Here is a 17,170-nt window from a genome sequence, read left to right as displayed (position 1 = left end):
TGGTTTCTGTTACAGAATCTATGTATTAAGGCAAACCCCCAATGGAGAGAGTCTTTCGATTTTAACCAGTTCCAGGATGCGCAGGATAATCTGGTGGTTGAGGTGTGTTGCAAGAGGGGCAGGAAGTCAGAAGAGTGCTGGGGAGTGTAAGTCCAACATGAGCACCAACAATAGTTTTTAAAATACACTAAAAAGGAGTGAGGCAAGTTGTGCCACATTGTCATCTAAGCACATTTACACCTGGTATTTAGATACATTTTGGTTGATCAGATCATGAGTGGATGAGAGTAACACATGGGGCCCTATTTTAACGATCTAAGCGCTTGATCTAAAGCACACGGCATACAGTCTAAAGGGGCGTGTCCGAATCCATTTTTGCTAATTTAACGATGGGAAAAAATGGTTTGTGCGCCAAACGCAGAGCGTAAAATGGTTGTTCCTATTCTCTTAATGAGTAATGGGTGTGTTTTGGGCGTTATATGCAATAAACCAATGAGAGTCTCAGCTCTCATCCCCTCGACATTCAATTATTTAACAGGCGATAGGTGAAGCAGCTCTTTACGCCTTCTAATATCTCATAATTGGTCCTCATTTATGTCCAAAAGACTCAATAATAATCTTTTACATTTTAACCCTGTAATTTTTCATATTTAAAAGTGTTTTTGTGCTGCTGCATCCATGTGTGTGATAAGAAAACACGCATTGTTCTCTCGTTTATAGGCACATATTACTAACGTGCCCATTAAATAACAAAAACAGTATTGCGCCATTTACTTTAGACTTTAGACCAGGTTTTAGTTGGTCAATGGCGTAGTCTATTTTAGTTGCCTCAAAATAGCAACGCGCCAACAATGCGCCTGAACACAGCAGAACGCCCATGGGTGCAAAATTGGGCGCAAATGCAACGTGGCGCTAAACGTTAAAATGATAATTGCGCCGGGTTCAAATTAGCAAAGACACTTGCGTCGCGCATTGCACTGCATTGCGCCGTGTGTATGATAGGGCCCACGGTCTCTTTTGTCCACTTTACACACATTAAAACGCAAGCAGAAGAAATGGCGCATTTAAATTGTTGCTCACTGACATTATGTGAGAGTTCTCCGTTTGTATATATATTTTGTATATGTAAGGGCTTTCTCGGGTATTTCAGAACTGTTGTTGAAATAAACAAAAATGAAGGAGCCGATTAAGTTTCATCAATGATACTCTAAAGACCGAACATTGGGTTCGTGCTAGAAGTTAGGACTGATAAAAAACACTGTTCTCGTAAATAACACATAAGGCCTTGTTTGGCCCGCATGATATAAAGATATCACAAGTGGATGATGCTAAACACAGGTGTAAACAGGGTGTAAAACGTTTTAAGCTCATTCACTTTCAACCACATCCTGAGGTAGTCGAAAACGCATTCTACCAGATTGCTTTTGTGTTTGAACAGCCACTAAGGAACATCTACTCTACGTAGGGTTAAAGCGTTGGTGTAGGCATTGATAGGCACAAGACACTTGCGAGTGTGAAGTAGCACTGACATAAACTTGTAAATTTTGGGAAGATTGCTTGCCTCGCACCAACGGGTACTTGCATACGAGCAAGACCACCTGCCTAGCCCCTGCCCAATTTACACCCTGTTTATCACCCTTCTTATTCACAGATATCAAAGATAGGTAAATAAACGGTTTCAGCAGTAACAACATAAACAAACGGCTTTTGTGGTCAACACGTAACTCCTGGTAAACTCTGCTAAGAATAAATAACAACAAAGTCCTTTTAAAGTAGTTTATTTATATAACAAGCAAAATAAACAACCTGTAAATTACCTAGGAAACCAAAACATTTGTTATTTTTGACGAGGTATTTGTTCAAAAGTTCAGTTTAGCAACTAGTCAGACCATTAAAAAAACTGAAACCGGAAGTAAAGTTCTGACCAGATGCTTAAACGTGACAACGCACGTGCGTCCGATGAAACCGTCTATAGTGTGCCCTTTTTTAAGAGTATGGTTATGTGAACAATTTTGTGCACAGTTTCTCATCCTGCCTCGCTCCTAATGCACGCTGTCTTTAAAACACACTGACTAAATTCTGGTCACATATTTTCAGGCTGGACATTGACCTGAGCAGGCTTCTTGTCAATCAGAGGCAGTTATATACTCATGATCTGGACCCAGGGAAGGGCCGACTGATGTTCCTGGTCACACTGATGCCGTGTTCTGGTGCATCCATCTCTGATGTGCAATCTGCTCCATTAGAGACATCAGGAACCTACAGCAAGATGCTAGAGCAATATGTCAGTAATACATCTTGCTTGTTCTTTTGCTTGTTTTGGATAGTTTCATGTTTTTGCTGTTTCTCATCTAAAACAAAAACTGTGCAGCTCTTGGAAATTGTTTTTGACAGAGAAATGTTTAATTTGTGTGATTTAGTTTTTAAAAATGAAAGCTTACTTGTGTTCGCAGAATTTGATAAACTCTCTGGGAGATTTAAAGGATGTTGGCTATCTTCAAGTCAAGTTAATAAAGGCCACAGATCTTCCATCGGCAGATTTAAGTGGTACTTACGCGATTTAAATCCAGCGTGGTCATATATTAAGTAGGGCTGTAACGATTAATCGTGTGTCCCATTAAAAATGCCTCTCTGAAATCGATTTAGAATCAATTCTGTGTTTTATGCACAGCTTGTACTGTATGTGTACTACAGTGTTTTAATCTGTACGAAGTCCTCATCAATCTAAAATCATTATGAGTCTGAGTTGTTTATAAAGTGCATTTAAAAAGCAACACTCGCTAAACAAAAACATTCAAAATAATCTTTATTATCATAAAAATACCTGAAACAATTTGAATCTGTATAGACATTTCCGGAATAGCGTTTGTAATGCTACTTCTTCTGTGGCACAAATGGCGTTTCTGCACGAGAGTGCCCCCTGGCTTTGGGATGTGCCGGGATTTCACCATAATACAGTTGAAATTCATTCATTGAAAAAATGCGCATTTGCATGATTAATCGTTACAGCCCTACTATTAGGCTATAATTATTTTGTCAATAATATCAATATGTCAAATAATATACTGTATGTTATCAGGTAAAAGTGACCCCTTCTGTATTCTTGAGCTTGGTAACAGCAAACTGCAAACCCACACAATATCCAAAACAATCAATCCCGAATGGAGAACAGCCCTGACGTTGTAAGTAACACTGGTGATGTCTCCTGTCTCAAAACATGTGCTGATGTTTTTAAAATAACATTTGATATCACTATCATTCTGTCTACAGCCCCATTAAAGATATCCATGATGTTCTGGAACTAACAGTCTATCATGAAGATGGGGACAAAGCTCCAGACTTCCTGGGAAAAGTTGCCATTCCTTTGCTGAGTGTAAGTACCACACCAATAATGTAGATCTACAATCAGTTCCTCCAGAAAAACGCGATTATGCAATCGCATGATTCAATGTATAATCAGCCAAAGTCTGCATATATTTATGCGGGGGCGGCATTTTTTTTAAAAATACGGCGCACACAAATTGCAGATTTCTGCACGCAAAATATGCAGGGCTTGCATGATTTCATAATCCCTGCATTTGCGTAGCAAAAAGTCACATATATCTTAAAAGAAAGTTGAAAAATGTTGCAATTATTCACACAAGCCCAGCCATGTCCCCTGTTGCTATGGGAACATTATGAAGTAACATAATTACGCAACATGAACATTATTGAAAAGTTCCCGCAATTTTTGCAAGTTCCCGCAATTTTATCACATAAAATTGCATAATATCCCGCATATTCCATTGCATTTTTTAAGAAAAAGTGCTGCAAGATCAAGGATTTTTGCCCGCAACAATCACAAAAAAACTACTGCCCAATTCTTTTTTAAAGGTAACGTTTTAATACTGCGGTTGGACAGTCTGTTATATTGTTTGGGACACCTGTGATGGCACACCTAATCTTTAACATACTATGCATTGATTTGTCTTAGGTTTCTAATGGCCAGCAAATCACAAAAATGCTGAAGAATAATAACCTATCTAGGGCAGCCAAAGGAAGTATCACACTGGAGCTACACGTGATCTATAACCCTGTAAGTGCAAAGAGAAATGAAGATATTTATAATGGAAATATAGTTATTTATAAAAATTAAAACATGCCGTAGACCCATTACACCTGAATCAAACATTATGTTACCCTTTCTATAAAGACGTCAGTAAATGTACAATCTGTGATTTTTCTTTTCAGATCAGAGCAGGCGTTAAAACCTTCCAACCTAAAGAAACAAAGTTCGCTGAGGACAACCCAAAGTTTAACAAAAAGGTGAGCTTTATCTATCTTTAACTACTATAGCATCATTTGGCACCAACTTTTTCTTAGTATTAAGTTTGTTATTTAGAGACTCTAAGGCTTAAAGTTTTTCCTCCAGCACTGCCTGAAGCTCTTTAGACACCAAAGACGCCTTGACTTATAAATATTTATCACCAATGAACCTTCAGTTTAAAAGCCTCTTTACACCTGAGTGAATGTCATGTTGCAAGCATTACGTCCTCAGGCACATCTTGCTAACTACTGATTTGTCCCCATTAGCTTTTAGCACGTAATATCTATCGAGTGAGGAAGATCAGCACGGCCATTCTCTATACGCTGCAGTATATTAACAGCTGCTTTCATTGGGAGAACACGCAGAGGAGTATTACAGCCTTCCTGGTAAGTCTTCATACCACTGTTTACAAGATTTCAACTCTGTGGCCCTTTTAGTAACCTGAGGTCGGTGAACGTATTTGTGTTATCCCTCTTTGAAGAAATCACTTTGCTCTTTAATAGCAACTTTTCACAAGATGAAAACAGGCCGCCTTTATTCAGCCCTGCCCTGTCAAAGTGCAACTATTAGGTGTTGTGAATCAAGTATTTCTTTTAGTTTTTTTTTTCAAATACATAACTGAACAGACACTAAGCCAACATATTCCACAAAGGTGTGTGTGTGTTTGTGTGTGTATGTATATCAGGGTTACCATGGGTCCTTGAAATCTTTGAATGTTTGTGAATCTGGGGAAAAATTCAAGGCCCTGATAAGTTTTTAAAAAAATAAATACATAGATACAGGTCATTAAAGGTGCTTGAATCTATTCTATCCAAGAAGTTTTCTGTAAAAAAATCCATATTATTCCCTGTGTAGTATAGGATCATATCTTAAAAGTTCTAGACTTTTTAAGCACACGTGCTAAACTGTTCGCTTTAAATGCTTATGTATTCTGTATGCGAATGTTGATTCATACCAAAATGCATTTTTTGCATAGTTGTGTTTGACAAATGAAAACATCTCGTAATATCTATCGAGATATCTCTGGTTAGGTATGTAACTGTTGTTACCTGAGAAGGGAACGGGGCGCTGCGTCTCCCTTGCCATACTTCCTTCGTCCCATTGGTTGAATTTGATCTACACATTCAGACGCACTTACCCCTGGAGGCGTCCCCAAAGTGTGTGACGCAGTGTGAGTTCCCTCGAAAGGGAACTGTAACAATGTATCCTAAAAGGTAACTTGATGTAATCTTGCTCTCACTTGAAATGTGTCCCCACATTTAGTACTTGAATTTGAGGGTATTGGATCTGGAAAGTCCTTGAAAGGTCCTTGAATTTGAAGTTAACTTCTTTAACTCTGTGGACCCTGTACCGGGTCCAGAATTATCTTATTTTGACTTAATATAAAATATTCCTGTAATTTGTAATGGTCTGTCATGGACCCAGTACCACATATGAGATACTGTTTGAAAGCTTAGACTCTCTACTTTCTGCAGATATGCATCACTTTGACATATCTTTTACTGTAAGAAAGTTATTTACAATTAATTTACACCATCACCCCCCCGATATTTTTTAATATCTTTTAATATTCATATATTTCATGTTTTTCAAGTATGACAAACATGGGCAAGTCTTATATCAAATGAAAGCTCTCAGTCTCAGGAATAAGTCTGCAGCGTTATTTTTGTCCTATTATCATCACCTATCTAACAATCATCGAATGAATAATGAGGTAAAAAATTGTCTTTTGTAAACATATGGGAAACTTGAGTGTGGACTGCCTCAGATAGCACATATAGCCACAAATTATACACCATCTTTTATTTTAGGTCCTACTCTAAAAAATGAGTCCATTCACAGCATTTTCTTTGGTTGTGTGCATAATTAATCCCTTGCTATTTATTATATGTGGAAAACAAAAAATTAATATTTATATGAAAAATGTATTTTCGCACACTTCAGTAAAATGAGAATAACTTTTGAATGCGACATGATAAAGGGTTCATTCTTTTTTGGGGTGTTTACTGTCTGCTGCTGGTAACAACCAGAACTGTCTGCAGTCTGCTAGACCACCCAGAACCAGAGTTATACACTATCAAAGATAGTATTTACAACATAAAAAAAGAAAATTTGGTGTTTTAGCATATGAAAAACCACATAAATAACACTATTTGTCACAAACAACAGCTTTTTATGTAACTTCAAAGGGATTTTTGCAAAATGATATAAAGATATGTGACCAGTCACGGAAAGTAGGGACACAAGTCGGATCTGGGCATTTTGAGTTATTCACAGATTCTGAAAGTGCAGTTTCTAAGCTTTCCAACGATGTGTAACACATGGAAATCTGATAAGATTTGGAGAAGTTGTGGCCATTTGAATATAGGAACTCAGAAATACTCAAACCGAGAAAATCGAGACGAAAGGGACTCTTCTTTTCAGCTGGGGGAGACAATAGGGCTCATTTACATCTCATTTAGCTAAGCCATGCCCCCTGTAAAACCCTTTTTGAGATGTTCTAGCATCATATGTAGTATTTTATGACCAAATGACAACCCGCAAAAATAAACATGACTCTTTTACCTTTGTGGGGATCACAAGTCGAATCCAGTCTGTTTCAGATTATCCAATGACCATATTTGTCCACAAATGCGTATAATCCGTGAAATATAGATTGTTTACATCAGATTTCGCATGAATGTCTGGTAATACAATATAATATATAATCTGAAGACTATTTAAATCGTAACATGTAAGGGTATATGAGCTTACACTCCGTTAAACACATGAACCCGCCTTCAAAGTTTGTATTTAAAATAGGGAAGTAGTATAATAGATCATCCAAACAGCGCCGTCGAAAACGTGACATCCTTTAGAGAGGTTACCAATGGCTCGCTCGTTCCTCCATCAGCCAATGACTTCATGGAAAATATTGATAGACAAAACATGTAGCCAATTATATGAAGAATACAACGATATCTGTGTAACTTCTGTGTGTTTGGACTCATGCTGCGCTGCAAGAACTGACATACAGATGACGTCAAAGTACCGCGAGAGCGAGTCGAAATTAAACTACTCCGTAAGATTTCTTGAAGAGCTCTCGCGGTACTTTGACGTCATCCGACTGCGGCGCCGCATAAAGTGAGTGACGCGGCTGACGTACGATGCGGCTGACTGTTATTTGTTCCGCCCCAGCTTCTCTTATTTTTCTTTTGTTTTGTGCGCCCGAGCTTTACAGTCTGGGGAGACGCAGGCTATAAGTTTGAAAAAAAAAAAAACTTAGCAAACATATCTGAGGAACAGGGCAGCGCGTCACTACAGTCACGTGACTTCACGCTCGAGCCGGAAGAGACGACAATGCTGAATAAAGTCGTAATTTTGCTATTTTTGAACCAAACTGTATTTTCGATGCATCAACACAATCTTACTGACCCACTGATGTCACATGGACTACTTTGATGATGTTTTTATTAACTTTCTGGACATGGAAACCATACATAGATTTTCAATGAAGGGGAAAGCTCTCGGACTAAATCTAACGATAAAACATCTTAAACTGTGTTCCGAAGATGAACGGAGGTCTTCCGAGTTTATAACGACATAAGGGTGAGTCATTAATTACATTATTTTCATTTTTGGACGAACTATCCTTATTTAGTAGTCACGCTGTTCCCTTTGGGGGCGGAGGCGAAAACACAAGCTTATACAGTATGTAAATATACACACAGACAATGACGCCCCCCGCTGCACGCTAGAATCTCCGGAAAAACAAGCCTATTTTAACCGCAAAATGTACGCTTTTAAATATACAAAAACTGCTATCTCAAACATGGAGAGGCTTCTTCGTGATCTCAACTAACAGATTCTGCAATAAAACGAAAATCACAAATTTCGAAAAAAAAACTTTGTTTCTCATTTTCTCGAAACTTGTGCTGCCGACTTGAGTCCCTGGTTTCCATGACGGGTCACATATTGCATTTATTCCACTGTATGTGGTTATGGGAGCACTTCAAATGTTTTTTGGCAGAAATTGTACACCATAAGCGTATTAGTCCTCCCATCAGTTGGAGTAAAATAACTTTTGCATTTATTATGATAGAGAAAAAATTCCTTTTTCCTCTGTAAGCTGGCAATTGCTGGAATCAAACAAAACTGTCTGGAGGTTTCGTTACCACTCAGGGCCAGAGTTATACACTTTTAAATACAGACTTTAGAAAAAAAAACATCAAAAAGCGCCTATTTATTTTTGTGCTTATTAGAGAACTGACAACACATACAACCATGTTTAGCACTTTTAACAGTGTTTTATGTAATTTCAAAGGGTTTCCTGTAAAATGATACCAAACTTTTGTATGTGCACCTCTGCATGTGGGTATGGGAAGCTTTTGAAATTGGGTAGGCCAAATCCAGGCAAAAATCCCCAAAATAGCCTCAGAGTGTAAGAAGTTAACTAAGGTGTGGGAACCCTTCTCAAACTGGGGTCTGTGGCAGTTTCATGACATTTTATAAAATACAGTAATTTATCATAAATTCGGTGTAATATAAATCTAGCGAAATTTTGTGAGGTTTATTCTTAAAACAATAAGAAACATAAACACTGGGAATCACAAACACTAGACACGAGCAATTTAATACCTGATCCGCTTCACTGTTTGTTCCAGCATGCTGTGCTTACTGTAGGAAATATTAAAAGTTGTGCTGTAAATCACATTAAGTTATTTTTAGAGGCAATACTTTCATGGAGCTGAAGTGTAATACGCAGTCTCCCGTGCCGTTGCATCGCGCTGCTGGAAAAAGCAGTAGACGGAGGTGTGTGCGCCCATCCACCTGAGGCGTCTGAGTGTTAGGCTGGGGCGGAGGCGTGGGACATCATATCACAGGCCCTATCACTGACTTAACATGCGGGGTCGAGAATGAAAAGTATAGCATCTCATCTCTGCTAGCATGTGGCCTGTTTCCGCACCACTGCGTTCAGAGCCGCACAGGTGATGCTGAGATATGGAGATGACAGGGAAAATGGAAATGGGGCACCTGTGTAAATCGTGCAGACAGTAAAACAAAAGGCCGAAGGGGGTGGATCTCAAACAGCGTTGTTCTGTTTTCTTTACAGCTTTTAAGACCAATTCCATATACTTTCTTGTACCGTCTCATAATGTGTAATTACCATACATGTCGCAAGATGCCTATAAAACAACGCGCAACCCTCAAGGCTTAGCGAACGCCTCTCCGTCATTCCTCGCGCTCTCTAGGTATATGTATATCTGTAGGCTGTGGTAATAAGGTAACAGGGTTAGACATTGACAGATGCTTACCTCTAAGAAATGCATAATTAGAGGAGTCCAAGCTTTCCTTTCTCTTTACCAATCCATGTCATCGTAATTGTCTCAGTGTGTCATCCATTTAATTTATAATGTAGGCCTGTATACTTTGTATGTTGTGTACAAAGTGGAAAGTAGAGAGAGGATACTATTTACTTTACAAACATATATTTAAAATACATTACTATACATTATTCATAGAGTCAGTGGAGTCTCCGTCCTTAAGCTTTTACACTTTACGCAACTTATAATGCATTTGTGGTGCTGCGGTTTCTTTGTCCAGGTCTGTAGGTTGCACAGGCAGCGCCTGTTCCCGGAATACACTCCCACCCCAATGCTGGAAATCCCATAGGTCACCACCCCGACCCGCACACAGCAGAGCGCTTACAGACGCTCTCCCTCTCTCGCGCGAAACATCGCTTTCATCTGTAGAGAGTGGGAAATATGTGTGTGGGTGCATGTGTTTTATTCGAATATGCACTTATTTTGTGTATATATACAGTATGCGTGAAACTTTTGAAATATTGTATAATCGTTTTTTCTTTGTTAGGTGAAGAAAAATGCTTTTAGCGCTTTATAAACTTTTTATCCTGATAAGTGCACAAGTCAGTCTTAGTTAATTAAAAAAGGTCCTTTTTTAAACTTGAGAACATTTGAAAATCACCTACCGCGTCATGTGTCAGCAAGCTGAAACACAAAAAGTTAAAAGTGCACTGCCAAAATGTTTCTTAATCAGTGTTTTTGTACTGTTTTTCAGTAAAATTGATTTTATTTTACATTCTATAAATGCATTTTCTATAAAAAAATCCTAAAATATTAGGAAGGAAAGAAAATATTCTTTGGTGTGGTGAGCCTCTGTTTCTAAGAATTTATTTAAAGTTTTGATTCACATGCACCGCAGGCAGCGTTTTTTAACACCAAGTCTAGCCAAGAAGATCTTTATATGCATTTAAAGAAAAACTCATGATATATCTTCAGAAAACATGCACAGCCGTGCTCTTCTAAGCAGATGGAGCACTTACATACTTGAATATTTTTTATTGCTTGTTTATGCAACAGTAATGAGCCCAGAAACAGCACTTATAAAGACCGACAACTGCAGCGAGTCCAAGAGAAGGTCTGCGATGGATAAAATCTTTATAAAATAGCAGCGTTTAAATGTGGCCTGCACTTAGACTGGAAAAGATGAATGTGGCATATATCAGTGGAGACTGCCGAGGGGTCACAGAGAGTTCTCTGCTGCATGTCTCCCTTTAGCCTGTAGATGGTGCTAAAGCACTGCCAAAAGACTGTCGGAGTGTGCGGATGAGAACAGGTATTTGTCAAGAGAAGTTTGACGACAATTAAACAAAGTAATTTATTTCACCACATTACACAGAGCAAACAGACTCCAAAAAGTTTCCAGCACAGGCTAAATGAGAATTACCCAACCAGGCATAAACCGGCCAAATTTACTGTGCTCCTGTAGTTTCAGCAAAGATGAAAGGTATCTAAGGGTGAGAGGGAATAGAGATTATTTACACATGAAAGCTGATTTGGAGCTTTGCTGTCATTAGGGTGTTTTAAGTATTTAAGGCGAATTAATATTTTAACATTTGAGCTTGCTCCGTCCGTTAGTAGTCTCAGCTAGAAAGGAACGCAATGCGCATGCGTGTTTGTGCGTTTGAATTTTTTTTCCCCCTTTTTGACACTGCCAGGTAGCAAGCAGTTTCAACATCATTTGACAGCCTGTGAAATGCTGATTGCTTCACATCACAGACTGTAAAGATGGCATCTGATGAATGTTTGATGTTGTGCAGCTGTAAACACTGCTGGCAGCTGTGACGGAGCGCTCTCTCATTCTCTCTCTTCCTGTCTCTGTCTAGCTGAATGGCCAACGCCACATGATAGCAGGACAGGGTCTACACAGGTTCATGGGTCCTGGGGGAATGCTTTAAAGTGCCTTGCACAAGCTACTCTATTAACTGCTTTACCGGTACGGTCAGAATCAAAGTGATTATAAGCATCTTCACGACCTGATACAGTTTTGTGTTTAACTTGTGGGTAACACTTTACAAAAAGGATGCATTTGTTAACATTAGTAAATGCATTAGCTAACATGAAATAACAATGAACAATATTCTGCAGCATTTATTTATCTTAGTTCATGTTATTTTTAGCATTTACTAATATATTATTGAAATTAAAAGTTTTAACTGTTAACATTACTGTATTTAATGCACCATCAACTAATATAAATAACTATAGTGGCATTAAAGAGATAGTTAACCCAAAAATTAAAATTCTGTCATAATTTTCTCATCCTCATGTTGTTTTAAACCTGTATGAATTTTTTTTTTTCATGAACACAAAAAAAGTAATTTTGATAAATGATGGTAAGCACACAGCTGATTGTAACCATTGACTTTAGTAGGAAACAAATACTATTAAATTCAATGGTACCGTAAACTGTGTGCCTACTATTATTTATCAAAATATCTTCTTCATCATTTATATAATACTTCCATACTATTTGTTTTCCTACTATAAAAAGTCAAAAGTTATAATCAGCTGTGTGCTTACCATTATTTATCAAAATATCTTATTTTGTGTTCATCAGAAAAAAGAAATTCATACAGGTTTAGTACAACAATGTTGACAGAATTAAAATTTTTGGGTGATCTAGCCCTTTAACTACCATTAACAAAATTAATAAATGCTGAAAACTATATTGATTGTTGTTAGTTCATAGTAGCGAAGGTATTTACTAATGTTAACAAATACAACCTTACTGTAAATTGTTACCAACTTGTGTGATGTTTTCTGGAAAACAGAGCTGTATGTCGTTTTTTAATGTAATTTATTAAAATATCCACCCCAATTCTTAAGATTTTTCTAGCATCGGAGTGATTCAAAGTTCAAGTCATACCTTTGTTTTTTAGCGAAACCGTAGTGAATGCAGCTCCAGCTGTTTCTATATTCAATGTGTCAAAGGCAAATTTATTTAAATATTTAAAATAAAAATTTGCGCAGATGGAAGAGAAGAATATCACTGCCCCTAAATCTACCTCGGACAGATTGACAACTCGCTTATAAAGCAGATTGCTGCAGTATAGGCCAGTCATGTGGTTGAAATTGAAAACAAGACTTTATTGTTATTAAAGCCATTTTGTAAGATTTGTTTAAAAAAAGTTAATGACGCCTACCTCAATGTCTCCTTTCCTTATTTGGTGCAAATGTTCATGTATGCAAATATGAATGATTATGTAATCATTCATAAATCATAAGTAGTTGAATTGATTGACATGCAAAGTTTGTATGTTTTATCTTTGTCTGAGTTTCATTTTGCCTCACCTTTGTTTCACATCACTTCGAAGTTTTGCTGGACAGCTACACTGAAGTAAATGTGTGCATATAAGTGTGTGTTGGTCCCACTGCGTGTCTTGCAGGCTTTAAGAATCTGTCAGGGAGTTTGTGCTATGAATATGACAGGAGGGCAAACCATTGATAGTGATATATGTGCATGGGCTCTTCCTGAAACTCTTGAGGAAGGGATTAATAATTAAAGTGCTGGATTTGAGCGTCCGCTAACAGTGCAGTGATGGCTAGAGATTTGACAGTGTCAGTGTTGTTATTGAGATGTGTATGCTCCGTGTCATCGTACCACTCCTGGGGCTCAATGCTGAGTCTGCCGTGACCCCGCACACCCCCCTCTTATCATTCAAACTGACAGCTTCTCAACTCACTCCTTCACTTAAATTGTCTGTTAACCACTTATAGTTTTTTTTTTACATAAACATTTATGCTTTTTTAGATCACACCATGTAAATGCTTTATCTATTTGCATTTTGCATTGCTTTCCATTTAAGTAGTTTTAATATGCTACCTCCATTCCCTTACATGCTTATTACAGACTCCAAATAAATGCGCTCTGACTGCAACCCTGATGAACGTGTCTGTATGCGTTTGCATGTCTGTGCAGTTGTAATGACCAGCACTAACACGCTCGTGGCCTCAGCCCGGTCTGCTGCATGTGACGTATGCACGCGTATGCGTGTTTGAGCGTCTGTGAGTCGAGCTGACATTCGGGCTGCTTCTTGCCTCGGGGGAGCAGGCTCGCATGGCAGATCTGTCACCCAGGAGGTCATTGAATGTTAACGCTCCCAACATGGATTAAACACTGGTGGCCAGTGCGGTGGGGTGGGGTCGGTATGCCAGTCGCTGACAGGCACCACAGGGCTCTGTACGCTGCCCTCGACTCTGCCGGTGACAGAGAGACTTTATCTTTCCCTCTCGCTTTCTTTCTTTCTTACCCTGTGGGTGCGCAGTCCACTCTACTGTACCACCCCACTGATAAGGACACAAACACCGAATCAAAACACATATTATTCAATCCAATTTTATTTATATAGCGCTTTTCACAATTGTTTAATTATTCCAAAGCAGCTTTACATTAATAAAAACAAGAGAAAAAAAAAAGAAAAATTAGAGGACAACAAAAGTAGCAAGTATTACTAGTGAGTAGGGATGCATAACGATAATCGCGATTAATCTATAGCAGAATAAAAGTTTTTGTTTACATCATAAATGTGTATGAACTGTGTATAATAACTTTGTATAGATAAATGCACACACATGCATGTATATATTTACAAAAATGTTTATATTTGTATATACATTTGTATATTAATGTATAATTAATATTATCTATAAATACTTAATATGTAATTTTTTTTTTTTTAGTTATACATGCATGTGTGCATATTTATATATACATAATTATTATACACAGTTCACACACATATATGATGTAAACAAAAACTTTGATTCTGCTATAGATCAATTGCGAATAATCGTTATGCATCCCTAAATGTAACGTCTAGAAGTAGTTCTAAGCTAATATCTTAAGGGTTGAAAAAACTCCTACGAAAAAAACCCTGTGGGAAATTTTTTTTTAGGTAGACATACCCATAGAGAGCCAGACATAGCTGATCCTATAGAAAATATACAATATATTAAATACTATATTATAAAAATTTTGGGGAATTAATTTTTTTTTTAAATAAATTAAAAGTCAAAGGCAAATTAAAAGTTGTCGCTGGACAGACTCCGAGGATCCAGTAACAAAAATACTATATATTAAAAACTATCACCCTTTATTTCACTTTGAAATAAAACCAGAGAAATACAGAAAAGTGTGGCAATGCTGTAAGATCCTCGTCTATTCACATTAAAGTTGCTTGGTTTCTTCAGCTCTTTCAAGCACGCACATACAGTACACACATTAAGCCTGCAGCCAGTAGTCAGCCTTGTTAGCTTTGAACAGATACGTTCGTGTAATCTGGCATCCATCCACAGCCCTTCGTCTGACCCTCATAAGGCAGACTGGCACTGCCGAGGTTGTTTGCTCCTCTCCGAGTGCTGCGGAAGATAAATGCGTGAGAGGGATGCGAGAGTCAAAAATCCCCTCTTGGTTTAGTTAGTGCTCACTTGTTTTAAGAGCGTATGTACACATAATAGATTTCCTACTGTCAAAATGCACAGATCTGCGTGCCATCAAAAGTAAACAAGTTAAAGTGGTTCTTAAAATATTGAAGTTAATATTGCATTATATCGTCCTATCAAAATTGCTCTAGTCAAATTTTATGAGATCTGTCTAATTGTTTGGTTTGGCTTTACTATACATAAAAGATGAACCTCTTGTATCTGTTTGACTTCTCACTGTCTTAAATTAGTCCATATCCTTCTATGTCCAATAATCTCACAAATTTTACCATCGTCCCAATGCAGCACTTTAAACTTCAACATGCTTCCTGCTCAGCTCGTCTTTCTCCTCATGTTTTACACACTGAATGAATTTATTGTGCTCTTATAAAAATGCTTTTAGCTAAACTAATCCCCCTCTATTAGCTGGTTATTTTAGCCAGTCAGTGTGTAAAGTAGCTGATATACAGTGAGGTCCGAAATACTAAGCTAGAGAAATCTGAGATTTAAAATCTAATTAAAGTCTGGAAATAATGTTTTACGATTTTAAGAGATTTAAATCATAGAAAAATGCTGATGTTAATTTAAAGAAAGTTTTAGATAATTCACCATTTGAATAATAGTGAATTGATTAAAAATAAAATTATTATTTATGTTATAAACATTTTTATTTATTTGTAAAAATAAATAATTTTTTTCCTGTTCAGCTTTTTCCTTTTTTATTATGCAAAAATACTATTTGTAATGAAATACTGTATATTCACATTAGAAAATATGCAAAATACAAGCATTTTTTTTTCTTTTAGAATACATTTATACGGTATTTTTGAACCCTGTGGTTTTATGGTACGCTGTATGAACATTATGCTCTGATTTTAAATTTAGATGGATGGAGGTTATTGTACTCCCACAGTATTGCTCCGATGTAAACACGCAGTAGCTGTGGAGTGTTTTTTTCAACCCTCAACACCACTTGTGTCTAGTCTATCAGTAAGTTGTCTGGATTGGTAGCCTCACTCCACCCCTTTGCCGTTTAATCAATTTGCCGGATCGTATAAACTCTTAGCGAGGGTGTCTTTGTCCTTTTGTTCCCGCCGTGGGTCTCCTCTCCCCCTCCCAGGAGAGCGTGGGTGGCGTTCTGCTGCCAGCCTGGCTTCAGCTCCAGGACTTGTTTTATTCACACTTTTAATCGGTGAGTGCTTTATTATTAGGTATAGGAATTCCTCTGACCAGGGGATCATCTCGAGAAGCTTCAGAAATGCATTTAGTGAAATCATATTAGAAGCATGGTAAAACAAATCTGCCAGGCGGTTCTTAACCCTGCTGCTGGAGTCGCCCTGCTCCTGGCCAGGCTGGACTTCTGCTGATCCCTATTAAGTGTTTTTATCTTTCATATTTTTCAACTGCTATGATGTTTTGTTAAAGGGCCCAATTTCTTTTGCTATGTTAATGATGTGTTTAGACTGTGCTGTGTGCTCTCCAAATTTTTTAAGGATAAATATTTCATGTACGGTAGTCTTTACTGTACGTCTAATGCCTAATATTTACCTATTTAACTCTTGTTTAAAAAGCATATCGCATCGCAGGACAACACCAACCCAAATAAAAAGTAGCAAAGAAGATCCATTTAATGTTATTACGCTCATATGTACGTCTCACTGTACATTAGTGGGTCCCTGTTTGCTCTTAATGCACTTGGCAAGCAGTAAAACATCACCGCCCTCCCCCAGATTCTGAAATGAAGACCATCGTATGGCTGGAGTTCTTTTCCGCTATAAATTAACTTTAAAGTCTGGCAGATTTTATGTTGTCCTCCCTCAGCATTAATCAATAATTTTTGCTAATAAAACATAAACAACTTTGCTCTTTCTTGTTTTCTCAAACGCAGCGCTTCTGCTAAACAGAGCTGGCATATTCTCTGCATATTATCCAAAGACACCGTCTTTGCGTTTAAAGGAAGAATTCAGAATGGCTTTCCCAGATGGTAGCCGTTACATTTTTATTAGCACTGGGGAAAAACGCATCTAAACGCAGCATGCTTAGACACACATGTATACTCAATTCTGGAAACGAAATAAAGAAATGTCTGGCAGATTTTGTT

General features: G+C 37.7%; 1 protein-coding gene across 1 annotated transcript in view; it reads left to right on the top strand.

Moving 5' to 3' along the window:
* The window catches only part of mctp2a (multiple C2 domains, transmembrane 2a), a 54,058-nt gene that overhangs the window by 19,655 nt on the left and 17,233 nt on the right, over positions 1–17,170 (top strand). Inside the window, exons 10-17 of the mRNA XM_065279092.2 lie at positions 16–146; positions 2,098–2,284; positions 2,454–2,547; positions 3,080–3,182; positions 3,271–3,373; positions 3,974–4,075; positions 4,231–4,305; positions 4,573–4,692. Coding sequence (XP_065135164.2) covers positions 16–146; positions 2,098–2,284; positions 2,454–2,547; positions 3,080–3,182; positions 3,271–3,373; positions 3,974–4,075; positions 4,231–4,305; positions 4,573–4,692 — 915 coding nt within the window. The remainder of the gene's footprint in view (positions 1–15; positions 147–2,097; positions 2,285–2,453; positions 2,548–3,079; positions 3,183–3,270; positions 3,374–3,973; positions 4,076–4,230; positions 4,306–4,572; positions 4,693–17,170) is intronic.

Source organism: Paramisgurnus dabryanus, chromosome 9 (assembly GCF_030506205.2).
Source record: "Paramisgurnus dabryanus chromosome 9, PD_genome_1.1, whole genome shotgun sequence".
Taxonomy (NCBI): Eukaryota; Metazoa; Chordata; class Actinopteri; order Cypriniformes; family Cobitidae; genus Paramisgurnus; species Paramisgurnus dabryanus.
Note: the sequence above shows the minus strand (reverse complement) of the source record. Positions and strands in the feature narration are given on the sequence as shown.